This window comes from Coccinella septempunctata, chromosome 4 (assembly GCF_907165205.1).
Source record: "Coccinella septempunctata chromosome 4, icCocSept1.1, whole genome shotgun sequence".
NCBI classification, from domain to species: Eukaryota; Metazoa; Arthropoda; class Insecta; order Coleoptera; family Coccinellidae; genus Coccinella; species Coccinella septempunctata.
The window spans coordinates 9058832-9084964 of NC_058192.1; the positions used below are offsets into that span (position 1 = coordinate 9058832).

At 34.8% G+C, this 26133-nt stretch overlaps 1 protein-coding gene across 2 annotated transcripts in view; it reads left to right on the top strand.

The window, feature by feature from the left end:
* Nucleotides 1-743: 743 nt before the first annotated feature.
* Nucleotides 744-26133, top strand: part of LOC123312164 (cardioacceleratory peptide receptor) — a 45944-nt gene continuing 20554 nt past the window's right edge. For both annotated transcript variants that reach the window (XM_044896420.1, XM_044896421.1), the window contains exons 1-2: nucleotides 744-1030; nucleotides 24403-24722. In XM_044896420.1, coding sequence (XP_044752355.1) covers nucleotides 24510-24722 — 213 coding nt within the window. In that variant the 5' untranslated portion in view covers nucleotides 744-1030; nucleotides 24403-24509. The remainder of the gene's footprint in view (nucleotides 1031-24402; nucleotides 24723-26133) is intronic.

The following is a 26133-nucleotide window of genomic DNA, read 5'->3' on the forward strand; positions in this document are numbered from 1 at the left end:
TTTGGCTCCATCCGACTATCATCCCTTTCCTCAACCGAAAAAAAGTTTAAAAGGTCGTAAATTTTCTTCCAATGAGGAGGTAATAAAAGCTGTGGAGGTCTGGTTTGCAGAGCAAGAAGAAACTTTTTTTTTTGAAAGGTCTAGAGACGTTGCAGGTTCGCTGTTATAATTGTATCCAATTAAGAGGTGAATATGTTGAGTAATAAAATATTTTGACATTGAAATTTTGTTTGGTTCTATGGAAGGCTGAGAATTTTTCAATATATCCTCGTATTGCTCGAGGGAGAACGACGGTGGTGATACTGACCCTTGAGGAACACCCGCATCTAAACCCAATCTATCTTCACTATATCTTCCCTTGATTAAGTCCCGGGCTTTCTGTAGGAGTGTTATCTTCGAGATCATTTAAGTTGGGAGTAAACTAATGATTTATATCGAGGACTGTTTTTCGTCATTTAACACGGCCTCATTCACATTGGATTAATTTTTATTTTAGTCCGTTTCCCCCAATTCCTTCACTCTTCCACGTCTCATCTGCCCCAGTCGCATAAATAAATGTCGATCAGTCGATTACTCACAACAAATTTTAACAGCGGCTTCCATCCAGTTAATCTGCGGAAGTGCATTATCTTCTGGAGCTACATCACCCGCATTTTGTGTAATCAGAGCTTCTGAATGGCACCCATGATCGCCGATTGCGGCTCGCCGTTTGACTCCGCTGAAAAAACGGCACGCCGATTTTCAGGCAGTATTCCACAGTCCACCTTCTTCGCGGTGCTCATCAAAGACGTCCCGACGCGGTACATTGGCCGCGACGCGCAAATTTTGCGGTAAAAGTGGACGATTTTCCATCATCGTACCATGTTTCCCACGCACTTTGGGGGGTAACGAGTGTTTTTTAGTTGTGCTAAATACAGCAACTTCCCGGCGTAAAAGTGGGGTGCTTTTGCGTCGAAGTTTCTAACTTTTTCTGCACGTTGAATCGACGCTCGGATATTGTGGGATACATGTAGGGGCAGGGAATTTTTCCGTGAGTTATATATTTCATACAATTTTTTTTTGTAACCGTTAGATTTTACGGCAAAAAATTACAATGAAAATAGTGTAGTAAATTTGTCTCTTTATGGCCTAATGTGCACTTGTGAGTATTCTAGTACACTTTTATAAGAATATTTATTTTTTTATAAGAATTTTTCTCCAATATTCAAACTTCCAATTCTTGTCAACGGAATAATAACAATTATTTTTTTGTAGTTGTCACAAAAACATTGTAGAATTTCATACAATTTTTTTTTGTAACCGTTAGATTTTACGGCAAAAAATTACAATGAAAATAGTGTAGTAAATTTGTCTCTTTATGGCCTAATGTGCACTTGTGAGTATTCTAGTACACTTTTATAAGAATATTTATTTTTTTATAAGAATTTTTCTCCAATATTCAAACTTCCAATTCTTGTCAACGGAATAATAACAATTATTTTTTTGTAGTTGTCACAAAAACATTGTAGAATTGAAGCTTTTATCTATAAATCGCTGAACTTTTCAAGTAATCCACTACATTATCGAAGGTTTTTTCAGTTTTACTCAATTTTTTTCCACTGAAATCAAGCATGATAAAACCCAATGAAATGTATTCGAATTCTTCTTCAACAAGCTGAATGGAAGTAACAGAAGGAAAAAAAGAATGGGATGGTTGAAAAAATCAATCAAATAATCGAAAGTCAATATTGAATAATCAATTTAAATTAAATTAAAAAATGATATAGAAAATAATAAGAAGGTAATGCGAAGAATCGAATAGATGTGTATATATTAGAATAATTAAGATACTTTTAAAATGAGGAGATTTTGGGCGAAAAGAGCAAGTTTCAATTTTTCTGCAAATTTTGGTGGGGCCCTAATTCCATATTTTTTTCAACAGTATGTTCGCAAAGGAACAAATTAGGGTCTATATTCTTGAAAACATTTTGACATATACGTTTCAAAATAAAAAAAAAAATAATAAAATATTTCAAATTGAAACCAGAAAATCTAGGAATTATATACATATAAAATTTTTTAGAATTATAGTAAATCTTCTCATTTTGATCCATTAAAAATGAATTCCGAATATCTATTGGATATATTAATGTATCAATTAAAAGGAATTCACAAATATTTACCAATTGTTGTCTGTGAGTTCAACAGAATTAGCTGTATGAACCTCTAGCAGATTGATTTGAGGTACTGTGATTATTTTGATGATACTGAATCGTTCATATTTCAAAGAGAACCAGAGATGTATGAAAATGCATTTTATTATAAGGTTCTTCATTTATTTCACTTGGGGAATATTAGTGGATTGAAATTTGGCACAAGGATAGTGATTGACAGCGAATCGTAAATTGAAGTGTAAATTCATTAATCCTTCTACTTTATTCTACAGTTTTAGGCTGATAGCACCTTGAGGAATATGCAACCGATTTTTAAAAATTTATGTTTTCATTTTTATTTAGTTTCAACAGTTATAGGTTAATAGCCCCTCAAGAAAGCTCAGTTGAACCCAAAAATACCAGATATACAGCGGGTTTCATAAAACTCTTACTGCCCGACCAACGATTTTACAGTCACTGGATTTCGAAAACGACATCACTAAAACTTTTTCATTCCTACATATATTGAACAAGAAGCAATTTAGAATCATTGAATAGATGTATATAGATCATAATTTGATTCGAGAATTGAATTCCGAATTCTTATGACTGAATTATTGATTGAAAACAAATTGACGTTTATCTGTCAATCAAGCGTTGATTCCCCGATCGAGCTTTATGAAACCGGGGGTTAGTCTATTAAAAGATGATTTTGATTTAGTGTACAGGGTGTGCAAAGTTATCTGGTCAAATTTCACAGAAATTTGTTGCAAGTTGCTATGGAGTGTAGATTATGGTCCAATTATTTTCAGTCGTAAAGTTATTCAAGATTCTAATATTTTGTAACAATCCACAATTTTCTCAATTGTCTTGAAAATTATAATCCTTATCGGAAATCTTTCCTCTGTATATGGATTGAAATTTAATCTGGGTGGATTCTGCATCTTCTGAAACTTTATGGGGTTTTCACTTCCAATCTCTGGAACAAAATCAATTTTTCAATTGGTTTTGGGAGTGAAAACCCTAAAAAGTTTCATAAGATCTTTCTTCCGTTTACAATAAATTTGGATTAGATATGATGATAGTTATGGCAAGTTATGCCATGTTTTCAGTGGAGAACTAGGAGAAACGTTTCAAAATATTAGAACCTTGAATAACTCCACAACGGAAAATTATAGGAATTTTCTGTTGAATCGCTCTGTGAAGTTTAGCCCAAGATAATTTGCCCACCCTATATATTTCGAATTATTTTCCAAGAATCGGGATCCGAAAAACCATTCCGAAGCAATATTGGATCAAATATCCGTAACAGCATCTATTTTTGGGTTATCATCAAGACGTAGGTATAACTCGAAAAGCAATTAGAATTCATATTGCCACCCTCTTATTAATAGACCGAAACACGTGCTTGTCTTCGAATATGTCATCATTAGACGCCTACTCATCTGATTCAATCTAATCTGTGGAATCTAACATTATATCAACCGATAGTGAACTACACGTGTGCCATCAGTATCAATCAGAGAAATTATTGCTTATTACTAAATTTCAGATTTGTACACATGAGCTGAACCACTTGAATGATGAAAACAAGAATAAATGATTGGAGTGTGTTCCAAGAATCTTATTAAAACGTTTAATAAATCCTGCGTTCCTGTTTTGAACTTTTTCATTTTCCTCGCCAATATTTTTTGAAGACTTCAGTGTCAGTTTCTCAATAAACCAAACAAAACTACAGCGTGAGCAAAGACTCTTCATTTAGGTATATGTAATTGAGAAGTTGGCCATGCGCTCTTAAGTTGACTATCGAAAAATTTCCAAATTGATGAGGCAAGTTAAAAAATCGTCAAGATCGAACGGTTGCACTGAGCTCTATGAAATTTCGAGATTTATGACTAGAAGAATTGCTCTTTCGGAATATTCATCTCATTCAAATCCACGATGATTTATCTGGCAGATACGCTTGTCAAAAGTTGAAATATTTTTTCGGGAATCGAAAAGTGATTTTATTTCCCCCTTCAAGTAAGAATAAGTTTCGAAGTAGTATTTCAAACATATAGCTTATATAACAAGATATACCTATTTCATAAGAACAAACATAAAATTATGCCTGCCCCCTCAAATCATTCCTGGAACCGCCACTGTCCAGAGCAGAAGGATGAACATATTAATGTAGGTGTACGTAAACAGAAGGAAATAACTCAGTGAAATTGGCAATTCCTTAAATCCAGCAACGTTCACATGTTTCTTTCTGCATTTTTCTTATTCTTTACATAATAAATTTAAATGAATTGAGAGGTCTTTCATTTTCTGAATTGAATACTGAATATGATGAATAATTTGATTTAATTTTTTTGGTTTGTAAGAGTTCTCACATTGGAGCTAATGGACTAAAACGGTTAGCGATCGGAAATATTTTCAAATGACAGATTCACTCAATCAGCTATTGATCAACTATTCAGAACACTCACATTTCTCACTGAAACGATCCAGAATAATTGTACTGGATTGAAGATAATTGTCCATTTTGATATCAAGCTGGATGCCTCCATGACAAGTTCTCATGGAAGTTCAGCGATGTGGATTCCTTTCCATAATGGCGTTCTGTGAGAAAGAAGTAACGAGAGGGACTTATTAAATATCCGACTTGTCGTCAAGATCTCTTTCAGAAATATCAATATTGTTTTATTGTGTTCAAGTGGAACGAGTATTTGAGAAAGACACCCAACTTTCATCTCTAACAGAAAATAATGAATCAGAGAGCTTTCAACTCAGCAATGTAAATTAAATAACTGTGTCGAAAGAAAGTTTTCTTTTATTGAGATTGCCCTTTTCTCAACACTGCAAATGGAAGATACGATGTTCATTCTTTGGCGACCGTTTATATACCTTATCCTTGATATAGATCAGGACCATATCTGAGGAATTTTGAGAATCAAGGACATTGAAAGCGTTTGTTGGTTAAGACTCTAGAATTGAAAAAGCTTTGTTCAAGTTATACTAGTTTGATAGTGAATATACTTTAATTTTTCAAGAATTCAAGATTAATTTCATCACATATACTCAGTGACATTAGAACTATCACACTTTTAATTCATTTTCCACCGATATTAATAATTCAAACGTTGAATCAAGAGATTAGACAAATGTTTTTGTCGGTCCCTCATCTTATTTGTCCAATAGTTCATCCTTCACTTCATTTTCTCATAACAAACAAAAATTTTCTCCTCTGATATTGATCAAATATATTTCTCAATAATTTATGTTGAAAACTATACGAATACCTAATCATATAGAACATCCAGATCCAGATATGCCATCAGTTGTTGAGGGCTATCAAAAACTCCCTAGTCAGAATCCATTATTATAGGCGTTTTTTAATCTGGCAAAAACTGTCACTTACCAAACAGGCTGCTCCATGATTGATGGCTTTCACCATTTCCAGTTAGCCGCAGTTTTAATAATGTGATCCACTCCTATTTTTCTCGAATTTTGTTCCGATTTGATAATATTCTGAACGAATTCTGCTTGAAATATAATGTAGGTACTCAATTCTCCTGAATTTATCTCGTCGAATAAAGAATTCAGCTAAAAAGAAATGATCGTTGCGTTCATTGTATTCCGGGATATATACAGGGTGATACAAAACGAAAGGGTAATCCAGAAACTAGAGAAACTACACGTGATTAAATGACAAAGTCAATCAAAGCCTCATATGATTGTTGCTAGTTTACGAGATACTGACTGAATTTTTTTTATTGCTATAATTATTATTATTTTGGTAGTAGCAAAAGGAAATTGACAAGTTGAGGAGTTTTTAATGTGAGAAAGCGGAAAATGTTCTTTCAATGTATCTAATAGAGGGAGCTAGGTGTAGCCAATGAAATGAACAAAATTTTCCTTTTTTTATATATCGGTTTAAATGAAAACATTTAGGTTAGAAAATGTATTCTTGATCCATTTCATCGTTCTTAACCGTTTTAGGATATTTGAGATAAACGTTCCTTTGGTTTTAAATTTTTGAATAACCCCGTATATTCGAATATGAGTGTACCTTAATGGTTTTTATTTATCAGGATAAATGAAGCTTCATTCAAGGTTTCCTTGAGCTTCACAGTGAAATGATATTCACACTAAGAAGATGTAAATTATATTGGCCAGTGAATATTTATAAAGTAGGTGAAAGAATTATCTCCTTGATATTCCGCAGACCGCTGAAAAGCGCTTTCATTAATTATCGTGGAGCTTTACACCGCATTAACTACAAGAACAATGTCGCCTTCTCTGAACAAATTTATCCCAGCAACCACCACATAAAATTCAATAAAAAGTATAGACGATAGGGTAGTACTCATGGAAATGGAATGCAAAACGAAATGAAATTTCCACTCATGGTTCTAAGTTGAATTGTTTTCTCTTCATTTTCATCTAGAGGATTCAAGTTTATTTGTTAGTGGTCTATGAAAAAACACGTTTATACTAGAAAAATTAGAGAATACTCTGAAACCTCAGGAAAAAGTGTAATATGAAGATAACTGAGATAATTCGTGAAAGCGTGAATTTTAGCCCTATCCCTGTGATTTTCAGAAAAGTTTCATCGCATGAAATATTTCTTAAACATATAAATAAAACCTTTCCATTGCCTCTGAGCCTAGTTTGAGAAATTCTTATACTTCCAAGCACCAAAAAGCCTAAATCGAAAAAGATTGTTGTCATAACTGAGTTTATGGTGGTAATATGATTCGATTTGTCATTCAAAAAGCCCTCTAAATAGGGTGTTCCATTCAAATAAAAACTATGCTAACTTTTGAATTCATAACCTACTTTTGAACCATTAACATTTTAGATCGTTTTTGCTGAACATTATCAAAACATCCGAAACAGATTCTCTGATAGCAATATGCTATATACCTATATTTCGAATTGGATTTGTCATCCTGTACACAAATGAGCGAATACGTTGTGAATACCAATAAAAAGTGCATTGAGAGATGGCTCATTCTTTTTCTCTACTATAGACTATGAGAGTTCCTTTATATATATTGTGAACCGAAATGCCAATTGTTTACATTGAAAAACGAAATCCACTATCGATTTCTCGAACAACGAAATAATCTATTCAATTACATCTTCATCATCTGAAAAATTGTATTCATGTCTGGCAATTCTAAACTGTCCATCTGCACATCAATATAGTCACGATCCTCACAATAATAATCCCATTCTTCCCATCAGAATGGCTTTGAGATATTATACAAGATATTCGTCCTTTCTCTGTGAAAATAGGGAAACAAACTCCCACAGTGCCTCAGTAAGAAGAACATTCTGAAAGCAAAATACAAGAAAATATTTGCTTCCGTCCAATTTTATGATACTCGGAAGTGATTTCTTGTTTGATGTAGGCTACGGTCCAATTTGAACTTATTAGGATTTCGAGGAATATTGTAACGAAGCTTTGGTATCATATTTGATTCGAATTTTTTTCTTTTTCATTGAGAATTATTCGAATACAACCTTTCCAAATCAAATTTTGAAAATTCGTGGACACGTTCATCAGCTGCAGAAATTGAATTGAATCAGAATATAAACAAAATAATTATCTATTATTGACTCAGAATCCTCTTTTCGTCGGATTGTCTCCTTGAGAAATAATTGGCAATAAAAAGACATCGTGCATTCAGTATATCTGAGAATGTATTTTCTTCTTTACTGAAGTTCTTATTCTAAAGTATTGATTCATTTCGTCTCATTCAAATGAGAATTCTTTTTCTGGAGACCCGTATAAATGTATCCCAGGAGAGGAAAAGAATGAATGAACAAATTTTCTCAGAAATGCTATTAAATTCATCACCTGTCTCAACTTGTCCCCCTTTCCCTACCGAAACGCTTATGAAGACAATTATTCACTGATATATTTATTTTTCGTTTACAAAATATCCGAAATAAACAAGAGTAACGAAGATTATAGACAAAATATATAATCTTTGAATAGTACAATCATGTTCGGATTGAACTACAGGTAACCCAATTGTTAGAAAAACAAGTTCTATTGTTAGTATGCTCAGAATTCGTCCTACTTTTATACCGATGCTGAATATCATTCTGGAACGTATGAAAATCCTTTCCAAAAGATTATTAAAAAAAATCATGCTGTTAAAGTCACGGATGAGAATAAATGTGCAGGAACTAAAAAAGATTGCATTCTATTCATCTACAATTATCTCGCTCAAGCCATAAATCTGAACTGGCAATTAAAATGTGCGATTTGAGAGTAGATATTGAATTTGCGTTCTCCAAATCTCTTTTATTACAGACGTTAGTTACTCAGAGGCAGATAATGGTACAGATCTCTTGATCAAATGGAAGAGTTCATCTTTTTTCGAATAACTTATAGATTTCTAGGGCAGGCGCGATATTCTATACAGGGTATTACCAAATGAGTGCAAAAGTTTTTGAGGAGTATTTCCTTGAAGAAAATAAACAAGGGTGCTTCATGTGAATTAGAGCTCTTAGGCTTTTCCTCCTTAAGTTAAACGTGGTCAGAAATGAGTGATAAAAACCCAGGCTAACCTTTATATTCTATCAAGGGCTTTCCTAGTACTGTTCTGACTTGCCTTGGTATACTTACCAGACTATTGCTTCATAAGTAATGACGTACATCCAATGCATTATTTTTGGGTTGCATCCCCAAGTCTTACAAGCCAGACTCCTTTCTGCAAGTCATCAAGACCTTTCTTGCTATGCTTCTGGGTAAATAGGATAACTGTGGTCAACATTTGCTCGATAAATCTAAGGTTCTCTTGCTTTCTTACTCTCGAAATTTCCACTAAATATTAGGAGTACGTCGTATGTCGTCAGCATAGCCTATATATTTGAAGCCAAGCTCCGAAAGCCAGTGGAGTAGCTCATCCACTACTAGGCTCTATAGGGGGATATTAAACTCCTCCTTGAGTTTCGCGAGTGCCTTTGACAGAGGTTGTTTTGAGTACCCACCTGTTTCTCAGCAATTCTCGTAGTTAACATCTCATACATCCATTTGATAATGGGCCTTGTGATTGCCCTTTTGACAGACACAAGTGTTGTGTTGTCAGAGACCTGGGATATGTCTAGAAATGCACATTGTGATTTCCTTGTTATTCAGATATATTGAACTAAAATACAGCTGGAGGATATTAAAATTCTTCCTGAGGATTTCTCTGGAATTGTACTTATTCCAGAATTATCGAAGGGTAATTTTAAGGAGGGTAAATAATGGATACAAATTTTCCATCACGGTTTTCAAGGCGTAGAAGTTTCCTCTGAATTTATTGTGATATCGCTGAACTTGTATAGGAAACATTGTGAGGATGGCGAAAAATAAAACATGCATCTGAATTATATTTACAGCTTCATTCACACTATCAACAGAAGCAGAAATTGAGAGATGTCTCCCACTCTATCAGTCTATCCAGTTATCTGAACTGATATTCCCCATCGTCTGGGGTAAATCGAGTAAAACGAACTTGGAATTTTTCATTCCGCAATTGTACTTTTTTTGCCGAGTAGCGGGGAAATAACCGAAGCCATCTTATAAATTGAACCGAATCGCGAAGGTTCACTGAAAATGAATCCACTACGATATGTTATGAAAAACCTGGAATATCATAAAGTTTTCCACTTTTTCAGAGTGGCCTTTCCATAGGAATTGGAATCGGTTGAATCGGATGCGTACTTAGAAGACTTCTTCCGAAAACATTTCAACTTACTTTTGGAGTAGGAATTGGCTTTATATGCGTCCAAACTCCCGAGCTCTATTTCTAATTCGATTCAGATTTCAGATTCTGAACGTGGAGCTTATGGAATTTAATGTTTCTAACCGACATCAAAAGGGAGATGGGTGTGCACATCCATTCTGGTTTCATTTGTAATTTTCGGCTTTTGCCAGACTTTGATGTGATTACTGTGGTTAGGTTTGCTTGACAGAGGTTTTTGATTAGTTCCCCCTCAACAGGAATTTGAAGCGAGTTTTAAGCTCATGTGGAAAACTAATCCTTTCGGTTCATTATTTTCAACCATTCCTTAGAATAATTTAAAATCTTTTATATCATCGCCCCACTTTTTGCTGATTCTCTGATAAGTTCCTATTGGTTACTTCTAACTTGAAGCTTGTTACCAACCTGTTTTTTAGGCAAGTGATTCTCTCTCAACACATCTCGATCATACAATACCTATTGTATACTATTCAAAGCAGTTGATAGATCTTAAATAGCTTATACGATTAATATGGACTGTTAGTGTTCAATTTTATAATGGTATTTTTGTGCTTTTCATCGTGTATGGATTCTCTAATTTGGTTTTTCGAGATTATGCTAATAAACATTATTATTATTTATTATAAGTTTATCATAATTCGTTTGCCCTATATTTGGTTTTGAATGAACATAATTATTATCTTATTCTAGTATAATAAGTGTAGGTACACATATTTCATGTAGAAAGTCTATTTTCTGATTTCTGAGTTCCCACAATTATTACACTCGTTTAAATTATATTTATACTAGATTGAAAGTTAGTTTTTGCAATTAAAAGTACCTTCAGTTTTAAGTTATGAGAAGGTCTACAAAGCTGAAGAATGTTGAAGTAGTTTTCTGTTATACAGACTGACTGAAAAAGTTATTTTCGATGGATGGCAATTTGGTCATAAGAAATTTTATTCTGTTTGGATTCTAGTGAACAAGAGGGTTCCCTATAAGCTTCTTAAAGATTTGAAGATTGGTTCTCATAGAAAATCACTAGCTCACATGAAAAAGTTTTTTCCTTGGGAGAGATACACACATACTATAGATTTGTGGTAATATATATTTGTTCTAATTTTTTTCTAATAAAAAATTTTTTGGGAACATCACTTGTTTCTCATATCGAATTTCGATAAAACTCTCAAGACATGAAGTCATCTTAGTCATCATTTCTTAAATTTCATCTGCGACACGTCCTGAAACATTCCTGTAGTTATTTATTTTATGTCTCTTACAGGAATGTAGTTTGCCAGAGGATAAATTATACCTACACGATTATCTAATTGGATGAAATTAAATTCTCATTGAATGACACCAAGCCAAATTCAATTTTATGATTCATTAAATATTTTAGTACCTCCGTAAATCTAAGAACATACAGGGTATGTCAACAAATTCCCTTTCCTTCAGTAAGTTGTTGTCTTCTTGGAAGCGTCGCATTTTTCTGACACGCCAATGATTGATTACATCGTTTCTCTGTTGGCAGAACAGTCCATTGGGCATTAACATAAGATAAATACATAGGAAGGAAATATAACAATCCGGTCCTGTGTGAAGCGTCTATCTTGTCAGTTACATCTTTGAAGTTGATTAATAGATTGGCTATTTTCCTTTCGACCCTTCTGTTTATTCTCCTTTTCAGAATTTTTTGTCGAACATACATTAGAATAATGATAACGCTTTCGGCAAAATCCAGTCTCCTTATACAAAATCCGTATAGACTTTGAGATGGAGAGAGAACAAGATTTGTCAAGCAATTTTTTCACTGAAAGAGGAGCTTTTCAGTGAGATTTCCTTGTTTTAATATTCAGAAGCGACGAACTCCGACTAGAGAGGGTACAATAATAGTTTTCATTACTCTTTATGGCCTTATGGTGAGTTAACTACCTTTCATATCATGTTCGAAGAAGAAAAAATGAACAAATTGGTACAAGTTCACGTAAAATCTGAACCGCAAATTGGATCTTCCCTTATTTTCTGAAATTGCTTTCTATGAAATTTCTGATGAATATCGCTGGAAGCAACCGTTATGCTTTCAATCAAACATCAAACTCGGATTTTGCCATGTACATAGTGAATTAAGTGGGAAGTTCATCCGTTGTGAACTGAATGAACAGAAGATGAAGAATGATTATCCTAATAATAATTGTTCAAATATTGGGTTAGTAGTATAATAATTGTGCTTTCTTCATACCGATTAAGCCGATAGAATTAGATCGTCGAAGTTGCTTGGTTATGTTCAATTCATTCAGTTTTGCCCTTCTACTTCCCCTGAAAAGTATGAAATTAAAAAAAAAACCCTTTAAATTTTCTGATGAATGGAATTCTACCTATTTTCGATGTGGAAGTTGAGCATGAAAAAAGAAGACGTATTTTAGGATAATTCAATAATCACTTGGTGACTCCTTACCTGTCCCAATGAAATTACTTGTAGGTATAACTGAAAAGAGCATCCAAGCTCGTACTTGTCCAAACATTCCTCTTGAACTGGACCGAATTTAAAAAAATAGGACCTACTGTTGATATTTCCTGAAAGATTCGTTAAAATCTTCCCGACTGTTTTCTGATGAATCTATGTTCCAAGGGACACACAAGTGATGGTTAGGTTCATGTTTTTGCCATTTCGAGTGGTTTCTTTGAATTATCATCTATTTTCCGAGAAAATTTCGTATCTTAAAGATTATCTATCCCCTCAGTGTTGGTATTAAAGTGGGGTACGATAGAAACCATAGACTAATAAAGGTCTAATAAGCAAAAATTATCATAGAGTAATATTAGTCTATGATAGAAACCGACTCGTAGAATTCCTAGTTTTGTGACCATAGATGGTTTCAAGTGAAATGGTGAATCATATAGGATACTGGGATTAAAGCCTTCCCCTCGGATAACGCCCTTATCAAATGGTGAAATTGTTTGCGAGTCAAACTTGTGCGAAATTCCCTGCGAAAGTAAGCAGGAAGTAGAGCAAAGTCTTCCAGACTCACCAGCATCCTGTGTCAATTCGAACAAGATGTGTTCAAGTCGGATGAGAGGAGCTTTTCATTAAGTACGAGCTTTATCGAATCCCGAATTGAATATTATTTGTATCACGTTCAGCATCTTAGTAACACGTTGAGTTAATTGACTGTTCGAATAGCGGTAAAAAATAAGGGAAGCATATTAATTCAATTTTATCGTCTGTGGCCACAGAAACCTCGAAATGTGGAAGTAATTACGTTTCTCCAGCTCCTGAGGTGAATATATAGGTCCTGCTCAGCGTCAGCATTAACGGAATTTGAATTTATTTATTCTCGAATTCGTCCTGAGAGATTTATGGAGTGGCGAAATTGCATTCTCTTTTTTTCTCATTCCTGAATTAACACAGTAACGAATCCATTCCAATAAAAGCGATTGGGAGCTTGTTGGGTACTTTTTGAGCAACAGATTATCTTCTCCCTTAAAAGCTACAAGCTACAACAATGTTACAGCTCTTCATAAAACCGAAACCGACATCGGTTGTTGTCAGTAGTTGTCTACAAACAGTAAACCTGTCTGAAATGGCAACACTAGGTAGGACAGAATGAAGAAGATTATTACTGGTGGAATCTGCATCGGCTTAACTTTTTGAGAAGTGTAGAAATTGCCTCATCTGATCCATTTTGAATTTTCGAATAATTCGAATGCTCTTGGATGGAATTAAATGAGCTTCCGCCCAGATTTCATTATCTCTACCCTAGTTTCGACGAATGTTCGCATTGAAAGTTATCGCTGAAGCTTTGACCCATTTGGACAATTACAATTTTTATCGATAACATTCGCGTAATTCTCTGTTCATTATTGCCGCATTAACTAGAAAACGTTCACTGGTTTCTTGATCCAGTTGATATTTGTACCTTTAGATCTCAACGTGAACGATAATTTGAATAATGAGATAATAATGATATCCCTCTCTAAACATCAATCAAGTTTAGCGTTGTGTTCGGGAAAAACGTGAAATAATACAACACTTCTGTATTTCATGCCATTAACTATTCGATGGGCTGTCTAATTCCGCTGAAATATGATCTCAGAACTGATCATATGGATGAAAAATAGTAAGAATCCATTTAGTGTTCATTGAAAGAAAACGAAATTAGATGTTTTCCATTAGGTCATTGACGTTGGATTACGTAACAGATAATAATATTGCTTTCGATTTTCCAGCTTAAATAATGGATATTTGTGATAGTGGGCGAAATATATGCTGACCGGAAATTTTAACACAAAAAATTGTAGGATGAAATCGATTGAATTCGGTACAATAATCAGGAACGACTCATCCAGTCAGAAATTTCGATCGACTGATTTTGACGGTTGGAATTGAGGGTGGAGGTGGAGAATTTAATATTCGGAACTACATTTTTCACTTCGTTTTTCTGCAATATGGCTAACCTTTTCATTGCATGGCTTCAGGTCAATGAGTTTCGATTCAATATTTCCAATAAGTAACAGAATATTGAATTTGCGCTCACTTTGCGTCGGGATGTGTTATAATTATCCTGCAGGGCCTCCAAAACCTCTTTTTTTAGAAAGGAATCTTTATTTGAATCCAACGAGGGAGTCTGTAGTCACTAGATCGCACCTAACGTCTCTCTAATCGGCACAACACCGAAGGTTTCATAAAAGAAATGGTCGTTCATAAATTCGAATGCATGAATTGCCTCCTAGCAAGAGAAGAATCGAGCATTACGAAACCTTCATTCTTCGTATCTGGCTAATTAGGATATGAATTTATCGATGAGTGCAATCTTCGATTTTGAATAAACGTGCGCTATTCATACCCAGGTAATTATACGTTAATCCAAATAACAATAACTCAAACAAAAGGAATATATTTCAAATCGAATGGCAATGGACGTGGATGACTTGTCCCTAGCTTGGACTGTTCCAACATTATATGTAGATTTTCTGCTATTGGAGACGTATAATTACCGACAGGTCTAGGACTAGGTATTTATCCCAGTTGATGTTTTTATAACCGTAAACTTTCATCCGGATAGGTTCGAACTTAAGGCGAAAAATACAAGGTGTGTCAGACAACGTTCGCTATTTGTTTTTTTTCGAATATCTGATGCCTAGATCGAAGCGGTATTATCTTACTTGTTGGTCCATATTCATGAGATTAATAACTCAATCTGAAATCTGATCTTTAGCTTCTATGGAAAAGAGGAAACGTGAAAAGGTGTCAGGGGAGATGTGAAGATTCAGCAAACATGGCAATAAGTCATCCTACGGTTTAAAAACTTCATTGCCCTCAGTTCTGCATGCAAGGATGTTTTTAGTTTTAAAAATTTTCTTCTTTATTCTATTACTGCAATGGATGATGCTGGTGCTGCTGCAGTCTCCTCAAGGATTTTTTGTTATAAGAAAACACATGAGGATTCCAATTCATTTGAAACTCAATAACTAGAAGTTTCATAAGTCAAGGCAGCTTTATGCAAAAATCTCCTTCAGAAATGTTAACACTGATTTTATTTCGAACATTTTTTGAGAAGTATATTTGAAAGTTCAAGTGACTCCTAAGATCCTAAGTCTTGTGTAATATTCAGTTAGAATCACTCCTTAGAAGATATAGGATAATGATTTTAGGAAGAAATTTTTCCAGTTTCGCCATTCTAAAACACAAAAACAAGACGAACTTCTGAAAAAATTGCCCCACAACCCATTCTCAACGCTATTTATTATATGTTTTTTTTTCTAGGCGGAGCAGCGATAGCCTGCAGAAAATAGCGTTTGTTGATAAAGACCGGTTAGAGATATCTGGTACTGGTTGGCTGAAATTCGGCAAAAATTAGCTCTTTATGACGGGTATTTATCCCGATGTAGTTTTAATTATATGGTCGAGAATTCGGGCAAATAAAGAGCGAGAATAATACATAATTATAGATCCCTTTGTGTTCCGTTGATTTAATTCACGTACGTACTTGGGCAATTATCTGCTGCCGACTTGACGATAGATTGTTATTAGTATTATTTTTAGCAAAACCGATTAATAGATAGGAGAACATTTCAGGGATCAGCGAACTCCGAATTGGTTTTATAATGCTTCTTTCTGCTCCCTGAAATGAATGTTCGATTATTTCAAGACAGGTATTAATAGTTTAGTTTTTGTTGATATTCCTTCGTCAAATGATCTCAAACCATAATAAAATCATGAGGATAATAACAGCAACACTAAAAAGTCCAAAATTTTCTTTCCCAATCAGTTATCACAACAAAATTTTTCAGATAACTGATCGGAAAAATGAATTTTGTTAAGAATTTGGTCATAGTCGAAAACCACCCTGAAATTTCAGAATTGAAAAAAGGGAACACGTCTGAAAGTGACCCTGTACCGAACAGCCTCTATTAAAGAAAAAAATATTGAATGAGCTCGTTGCCTTTGGTATGAACATTAAGTAACAACATTACAAATGGGTCATAACTCACTTTAAATACTCAAAATAGAATGGCGTTCTCGCTAAGAGCAAAAAAGATCTCAATTCGCGTTCATTTAACTGTGGCGGACTAAAATATGTCACTCAGACAAAGTGCTCCACAATTATCGCTATTTTTCTGGGTTGCATTGCTCGGAGAAAATGCCCATTAATCGTTATAATCTCCAGTCTTTCAGCGTGTCATTAATTCGGAATGAAAAATGAAATGATCCTGAGATTTTGTGAATGGTTAACCGACTCCTGTTGGTTCTCTGTTTATTTTCTCGTGAAATATATTCTTTGGATGAATACATAATTCAGTGGGTTTTCTGAAACTAGTTTCGTCACTCTTAAAAATTTATGAGTAAACAATGACAAAATATGCATCAAACAACAAAACAATTAAAAATTATTCAATATATGAACTAAATAATATAAATCTCAAATCAAATATGTATGTGGCATAGTGACATTCTTCTACAATGGTATAGTTTTGGGTAGGAGTTTATTATTTTACTCAATCTCTAGGACACTGCGCAAAAAAATTAACGCACATTATGGAAATCTCAAATTTATTCTACAACTGAAGGTGTTCTCAATGATAATTATTTTTATCAGAATTATGCATGCATATGTTATCCACTTTCAACGGTTTTCTTCAATACAGATGTTTTTTCCCAGCAGGAATAAAAAAAGATGATATTATCAGATTTTGAATGTATTGGCTCCATTCTAAAATCAGTTGTTCTCGATCAATTCTAGTGATCAATAGTTTTTCTTTCTACACTCGATGCAACGCGAAACACGCAATTTGACCCAAGAGGAATGTGCCCAAGCGGTAGTTTTGCGAGAAGAAGGGTGGACATACACAAGAATTGCAGAAAGGTTTGGAGTTTCCCATACAAGTGTGTCCAGAATATTGCAGCGATTCAGGGAGACAGGTATGAATGTCCGAAGACCAGGACAGGGTAGACCACGGGTAACAACTGCCATTCAAGAACGTTACTTGAGAGTTTCTTCGTTGAGACAACGGTTTGCAACCGCTCGCCTCCTTCAAATTCAGCTTGAGCAAACACATGAGGTGCAAATTAGCACTCAGACAATAAGAAATCGCCTCAGAGAATATGATTTAAGGCCTCGTGTCGCGGCAAGAGGCCCAGCTCTTACCCCAGCCCATCGAAGGGCGCGTTTGGATTTTGCGAGAGAGCATATCCATTGGGAAGAGGCCGATTGGGAAAGAGTTCTCTTCAGAGATGAGTCTAGATTCTGCCTCTACCATTGTGATCGACGTTCCCTTGTATACAGACGTCCACATGAAAGATATGCTCAGTGCAATTTCCTGAATACTACTGGTTTCGGGGGAGGATCGATTATGGTATAGGGTGGAATATCTTTGACTGCTCGCACAGACCTAGTGGTCGTTGATAATGGAGCTATGAATGCTGATAAGTATATAAGGAACATTCTTGAAGAGCATGTAGTGCCATTTGCCCCATACATTGGTGAAAATTTCATTGTTATGGACGATAATGTCAGAGCCCATCGTGCGCGCATCGTTCAGGAGTACCTTGAAGAGGTTGAAGTCTCTCGAATGGAATGGCCAGCAAGAAGTCCAGATCTCAATCCGATTGAGCAGGTTTGGGACAACCTCAATAGAAGGCTGAGAAGTTCAGAAAATGATTATGAAACTGGTTGTTTGAGACTTCGAGTAAAAATAAAACTGTCAATATTATTTATTGATGGATGTAGGATTTGATGGATTTCTCTCGTTTTATCGAAATTCACACATACAATTATAACGTTCGAATTAACAGTATAACAGCCAAATCGATCATTTCATCGAAATAATCTGAAATTAATGAATCGGGGTGTGAAATTTCTATTTGAGGTGCCCGATTTTCAGAACAGATCAATGGTTTCAAAACGAACTACCCCAATACATCCCCTTCCATCAGTTCATTAAAATTCCGGATCGAGCAATGCTGCCGTCAGATCAACCCAGCACTTCAAACAATTTATAATAGTGTGGTCAACATGGCTTGTTTGCAAGATACACTGTTATAATTTAGATCCTTTGTAATATATTTCGTGGAAGCTTCATGGACATCAACTGAAACGGAATTCGGAGGGGAAAAAAAGATCCATGCTGAAATTGCGCAATTCTCTAGGTCAATCAAGAATTGGCAGAAAATACGATGCAATTGCTAGTTGTAGGAACAAAATTAACACCTTTTAGATTATTTTTCTCCTCGAAAAATATTCGTAAGTATTGCACAAGTGTATCGAAATGAAGAAATGATTTCATTTTCATTTTTGGAGATGTTGACTAAAATTTATATGACTTAGGTGGAATTCTTCCGAATAACATAATCGACAGTCTATAGACATTTGAAAAACTAAAGCTTAGTTTCGGCATTATGTAAATCAGCACACATACTTTCCCATGTATAGTAATTTCACCGAAACCAAAACTGTCGTTTTCTGCAGACAAAGCAAACATCAAATGTTTAGTACTCACTACTCATCTTCAATGCAGACCGCAATATTTGTCTGGAAACTCTTTAATACGTCCTAGGATGTCTTCGAGAAAATCTATGCTATAATAAATCTTTATGATGTCTAAGTAGCAGACGCGTCATAAATACCTAAATGACCGAATTTGTCATAGTAATCCGATCTCTCAGGGCCCCAAATGTGATAACTTGAGCCAAACAGAATATATAGCATGGGACTTTCACTATATATACGGGGTGTTGAAAATAAGGCGTGTGTTGGGCTAATTCTAGATATTGCTTTATTATTTCTCAATTCTCTTCTCCTAATATTCCATGAATAGGTAAAAATCTGTTCATTAAAACAATCGTTTTCAGTGATTTCTTCGACGACATAGAATTTCAACGCGTAAATTCTGCACAAGTGAACCTAATCGAATTTTTTTTCCTTTTGATGTTAACTATCCGCTTCTGAAGGGATTCCGGCTCTGTAAATTAGATTGGTTGAAGTGCGGATCCAGAAAAACCCGACGAGTATTAGATAAATCTCTTTCATCGCTATCGACTGAATTTATTATGTCATTTTATTCCACTGGCAACTATCCAAAAGGAAGAAAGTTCAATCAATGAAAAAGTTCCAATATTATAACTCAATTTTGATCTTTTATCTGCAGAAAACATTCGGCAATAAATAATATTTCTTCATATTTCGGATAAATGTGTGCTCCAAAAAGTTCACTACAGATTATTTCCGATTTGAATTTATTGAAATATATCTTTCGATATATTTGCATTTCGTCTTTCGTCCTTTGTTTTCCCCTCTCGTTTTATCGCAGGAATCAGTGGCATCCATATCCTGACGACCCAGTTTCTGTTGAAATTTTTTATTCGCCTCTTGATGTCAATGATGTCAGACACCTTCCTCTGGAACTTCACTGGAAGGACAATGAAAATCCTTATGGGGATAGCTACCATAATGACCAAATGTTCTCTCATGTTGACTTTGATGAAAATCAAAGGTGCTTCCATGAACAAGTGTGGTTCAAATGTTTGAAAAAAAGAATTGAGGATCTCGTCTTGAGTTTTCCCATCCATAGGACAAGGATTATGATGTAGGTATGATAAATTGATAAATAAATCCTCTTCTCCATATTCCTCTAGTGAAGAACAAAAACCTGTTGCATCCAGCCACCATTCGGAGAGCGTCTTCATTAACACAGAACTCCATCCATTAGAACCAGCCAACCTATCTTTCGCGGTGTCAGCTACCTTTTGGTCTGTTCGCTCCGCCAGCAAAGGTTATAATCGAGGACCCTTTAATCTGTAATTGAAATTATCGATGTTGGCATTTATGCGAATTTAATCGACCTCTTGTAATTTACGCTCGACGGGTTCGTTCTCGTGAATCAGGTAACAGGAGATTTCTCCCTTGTCGAAGTTGGCGAACTCTTCTTGATACACCAAAAACCATTAGGAAACAGACCCTACACTGAATTGAGCTGCAAGCGGAGTACTCTGCTTGTGCTCGGCTTCGTGATTTGCATTACGAGGAACTTTGTCTGCTTGGAAAATGGCGAACGACCTGTAAGTGTGCATTTAGTACTTAAATGAAGTGAAATTGCAATAATCTGATCGGGCAGGTTTGACGATGGGTTTGAAGTTTACTAGTTAGAACAGCTAAGAGATTAAAACCTCCTTCAATTTCCTTACATGAAAAGGAGTATGCGAGGTTTCATTAAGAGGAAATCAGGGAGGTGGATTAGCACTCCGAATGGATGGTTAAGTTATGATGTTTCCACAGAGTGAACTAAGAATTTTGTATGACTGTTGCTGAGTAGATCTTTTTAGTCCAGTAAATAGGTACATTTTACCTAAAAAAAATGGAACTCTTGCAGGTGTTGGGCGAACACTATTGAGTTTTTTAACTCAAGGATTCTGTGCTAACTTTACAGATGATCAGGATAACTACATCTAATCTTGCTGTTCAATTTTCCATTGACATTTGAGGTTGAATTTCATTCTAAGCTTCAATTCTTTTTTTCAACATTAATAAGGTACTAACAGAGGAAATGGATTGGAAGTACTCAAAGAGATACGTATGTCCTACAAATGGTACCTACTCCCGATTTTTGAGATAACCTCAAATAGACTCAATTAATTCTAGTAATTTTCTCAATTTGAGTCAATACAAATATCAGTGGTGACTTGTTTCTAACATGTTCTCCTCTTCAGAATAGCTGGAAAAGCATCAGTGCTTTTCTAGCTAAAGTTTCTGACTTCTTGGTTGAAGATATCTGCAAAATTCCTCCATTTACAGGGGCGGATGGGACCACCGGGAAACCGGGAAAACTCCCGGTGGGCCGGTCGATTGTTGGGCCAGAGGGCTGGTCAGTTCGTACCATTTTTTTGTCTTCGGCGGAACATATATTACGTCGATATTTTTATTTTTTACAAATATTGAAAAACAATTCAAAATGAATGTTGGGAAAACCACCAATAAATATATGTTTCAATAAGTTTTGGAAATAATATTGATAAAATTGAATTTTTCTGTCATAAACAGGGTGGCTTGAAACCTAATGAAATACAGAAGTTGCAAAAAACTCTACAAGTGATTGTATGATTATTATGCTGAACTTGCCTTATACGAATGTTTTAAGTTGCCAGTCCATGGGACACGGGGTGTGAAAGTAAAGTTTAGTTATGTGATATTGAACCTCTGTTTTTAATATCACACTACCAAACTTTACTTTATTACTTTATTTAATATTATTTGACAGAAGCTTGCTTGCTATAGGAAAAACAAAATCTATGTCGGCCAACTTAGTATTTGCAATTCAATTATGTGAAACGAAAATCTCCCAAAAAGGTTGAGGTTATTGAGAAAATATATATTTTCTGACAGAATAGGTCTCTTCTTTGAGATCTATAGAGTTATATAAGTATTCTTATTTCTCAACAAAAAACTCCTACAACTCAATTTTCTTGTTTCTACAGTCAAAATTATCATTATTATAAATTTTTGTGTTTTCCACATCACGAAACTAGCAACATAAGGCGTGTTTAGCTTAATCGCCCTTTAATTAGTTGCAGTATCAATAGTTTATAGATTTTATTCAAGTTTTGAATAATATGTATGGGTGTTTCTTCAAAATTTATGTAGGTACAGTGGGTGTCTTACGTAAATGGGTCACTGGATTGCTCCTTATTCGTTTAGCAAAATCTTGAAGTGAATAATTAATATGATGATATTTCAAGGTATATAAAAATATGATATCGAAAAAACTATCTAACATAATCATGGAAAGGTATTATGGTAAAAAACTAAAAAACCATTCTTCAAATTTGTAAAAATTCTTCAGTGTCGACTGGCTTAGAAATTAATGGTACAGGGATACTATTTCTGACCTTTTTTTTTCATTTAAGATTCCACCAATTTCATTCAAAATTACCCTGAGGAAATTTGAAATTGAAATTCGGAAACTATGCATCCATGTTGTGTATGGTTCAAAAAATACTTGATGTCAAATGTGAGAAAATTTGAAAATTTTCATTTTTTCAACCATACCTATAGACAACATGGGTAGATTTTCCGTTGATTCTATTTACTCAGAGTTGTTTTGGAGAAAATGGATTGAAATAAATATAAAACTAACATAATGCAGATTGTAAAGGAGTTGTTGATTTAAGGGTCGATTTATAGTTGAAAAACAGTGGGTCTTTCATATAATTTTTTTTTTTTTGAGCAGCCCATGTTTATATAAAGCTTCCTGAAGAAAGCATATAAATAAATGTTTGATTTTTTTCTTAGAAACTGGAGGACGGACAAAAATCAAATTGAGTAGTTGTTTTATATAGACAATAAATTTTTTTTGGTGTTTCCTTATAATGCCTGCATGCTATCCGCCAACTAGGTGAAAACTTTCACTTAAAGCAGGAAATCAAAGATTAATTTCTTGAAAGAATTTTATGAATAAGGAAAAAAAATTCTCGCGAAACGATTTTGGATGTGTTTTTTAATATCCCTTGCAATTATATGGGAACAATTTTTTCATCGCCTTTTCGTTCCGACAAAATGTCTGCTCAATTTTTTGACAGTTTTCTGAATTGTAAAAAAAAATTGAAAATTGCTTTTAAGGTTCCATTTTCAGGGGCTGCTCATCAAAATGTCTTTTTCATGGCAACTCATGCTAGCTACTCCCCTGAACCCCCACCTTAAAAGTACCTTTTTCGTTCTTGAAGTGGGCCGGTCTGAAAGAAAATTCCCGGGCCGGTTCGAGGTAGCCCATCCGCCCCTGTCCATTTATGAATCATATTATTATATCTAATACACATACAGGCTGTTTCCAAATTAGACGTGAACCTTGGAGGAGGTGTTGGTATCACTCATTTGCTGGTTACCAATAAATATGGCTCGTTTGAGCCATATCAATCAATCAACAGTTTCCGAGATATTTGAATTCTAGTGTTTTTCAAAAAATTTCTCACCTTACTTCATTTTTCGTCAAATTTTGCAACTTTGACCAAGTTTGATTATAATTTTGGATTATTTTCATCAGAAAAAGATATGATACGTATGAAAAAAGCAAAACTATCCTGTATTAGATATTGAAAAAGAATCAGTATGATTTAAAATTTGGTATATGGAGAAAAGAAAAATCAATTTTTAATATCAATTTGCCTGCAACTTTCAAATTTTTTCATACATGAATTGTGGAATTCGAAAGTTGCAGGCAAATTGATATTAGAAAGTGATTTTTCTTTTCTTCATATACCAAATTTTGAATCATCATAATTCTTTTTCAACATCTAATACAGGATAGTTTTGCTTTTTTCATCCGTATCATATCTTTTTCTGATGAAAATAATCCAAAATTATAATTAAACTTGGTCAACGTAGAAAAAAATTTAACGAAAAATGAAGTAAGATGTGAATTTTTTTCAAAAACACAAGATCTCAAATATCTCGGATACTGTTGATTTTTGGTTATCAATAAAAATGGCTCAAACGACAGCAAATGAGTGATACTAACACCTCCTCCAAGGTTCACGTTCAATTTGGAAACAACTATAATTAATTCTGTAATAAAAAGTTATATTGGTGCAACATCTAAAATATGCACTGTTTTCGATTTACAAACATTTTCATGAATAAGTACCAAAATATTTTTTCATGTCAGCATTACTGCTATACTTTATTCACACCTGATAATGATGACCAAGAATCAAGTACCTATTGTCGGGACACCCTGTATAGCTATGCGTTCATTCCCAAATCTGTATGTCCTCGAATATGAAACCATTAGATTAAAGTCACTTTGGCTTGTGCTGTTAGTCAATACCATATTAAAAACTTTTATTGTCCAAGATTCAATTTTTACAGAAGATATAACATTAGTGTAGCTCTTATTGGCAAGTTCATTGCCCGAGTCTCATTCCCTGAGAAGGCTCAATGAATGTACACGCAATAAAGTTCAAGAAAATGGAGATAAACCGCCCCCATCTAAAACTACCCCAAAACACTCCTTGCGATAGACCTCGAAACGACTAACCGATTAAATTTTTCCAGATGAGCAGCCAGAAGGAATGTTAACGAACGATGTTACGACCGAAAAGATGTCTCCAAGACTCCAACAGGATCGAGTGAAGGTGACAATTAGGCATAATTAGGGGATAATGAGTGGGACTGTTATGGATCCAGGTTCTAGCGGACCATATCTGGACTTCCTCCTGAAAGAGAATGCCACAGTAATGACAACCGCCGTTGTTCTTCCTACCGTCCATACGCCTATCCGGAGTGTCCTGGAGAACGTCCTGGCTAACAATAACACCAACAGTTCAACGACCACAGCTACTCAATCGAATCTGAACTCGTTTTACTTCTACAAGGTTAGTCCTATTGATGAAGGGCGATATGGAGGGTGTTTTCAGTTGTTAGGGGGGGAAATAACTGGTGTTGAAAGAAAAACGGTCCTCAAGAGGGCTATGGAAATATGACAGATGACAGATTTGAGAGTAGGGCCTAACTTGTACAGCATAATTTCCATGAAAGGTGTAAAATAACAATAAGATTTGTCCATATAGAACGAAATGAACTTTGTAATGTTCAATATTAATAATGTTAGATTCAATTCTTAGAAGTGCCTCCCTGTTGTCACTATCCCTAGAACCACTAGTCATTAAGTTGTTCACGTGGTTATTTTATAGTCTCACACGTATACAGATATATGTTGTGGTAGAAACACTTTTTTCCATTAGTAACTTTATCTTTGCCGAATTAGGCAAAAAAGTTCATGTTCCACTTATCTCTCCATTTACGTCTACGGTTCATTTCACAGAAACACTCGTATAGGAGAAAAAACTAGTTTTCCTGTCCTCCTATATCGATTCCTCGACCAATTCATCTCTCGGTATGCTGTTTGTTTGCTCCATTGATAGATGTCTCGTCAATGTCGAACGTGGAATTTCTTAAGTATTATCCCATCAAGATTTTCGCCATATAGGTGCAAAACATAAAAACGGCGAAATGAGAAGGCATCACTGCGGTTTCAGAGAAACTTTTATCTTCTTGACATTGTTGTCAGCATCCAGCGAGAATCAATCTGGTTTTTATCTCTATAAAATGTGGTTATACATACTCATAAAGCTTCTGTATTGTTCTTTGAAGATGAAATGAAATATTATACTCAATTAGACTAGGTCAGAAACGTTGAGAGATAGATATAAGAGGATATATAGAAAAATTCTTAGCCTACTATAGAACCAAACAAAATTTCAATGTCAAAATATTTTATTACTCAACCTATTCTCCTGTTAATGGGATACATTTATTACAGCAAACCTGCAACGTCCCTAGACCTTTCAAATAAAATGCCTCTTCTTGCTCTGCAAATCAGACCTCCACAGCTTTTATTACCTCCCTGTTGGAAGAAAATTTACGACCTTTTAAACTTTTTTTCAGTTGAGGAAAGAGATGATAGTCGGATGGAGCCAAATTTGGTGAATAAGGGGGGTGTTCTAGTAATTCAAACCCTAAATCACGAATTTTTTGCATGGCAACATGAGATTTTTGTGCAGGGGCGTTGTCCTGCAAAAACAAAACACCTTTGGATAGCTTCCGCGTCTTTTCTCTTCAATTTTTTCCCGTAGAGTGGTCAGTAATGTTTAATAGTAATCTCCGGTTATTGTTCTACCCTTATCCAAAAAATCAATCATGATTAACTCCATGGCAATCCCAAAAAACTGAAGCAAGAACTTTTCCAGCAGATTTTTGGACACGAAACTTCTTAGGTCTTGGAGA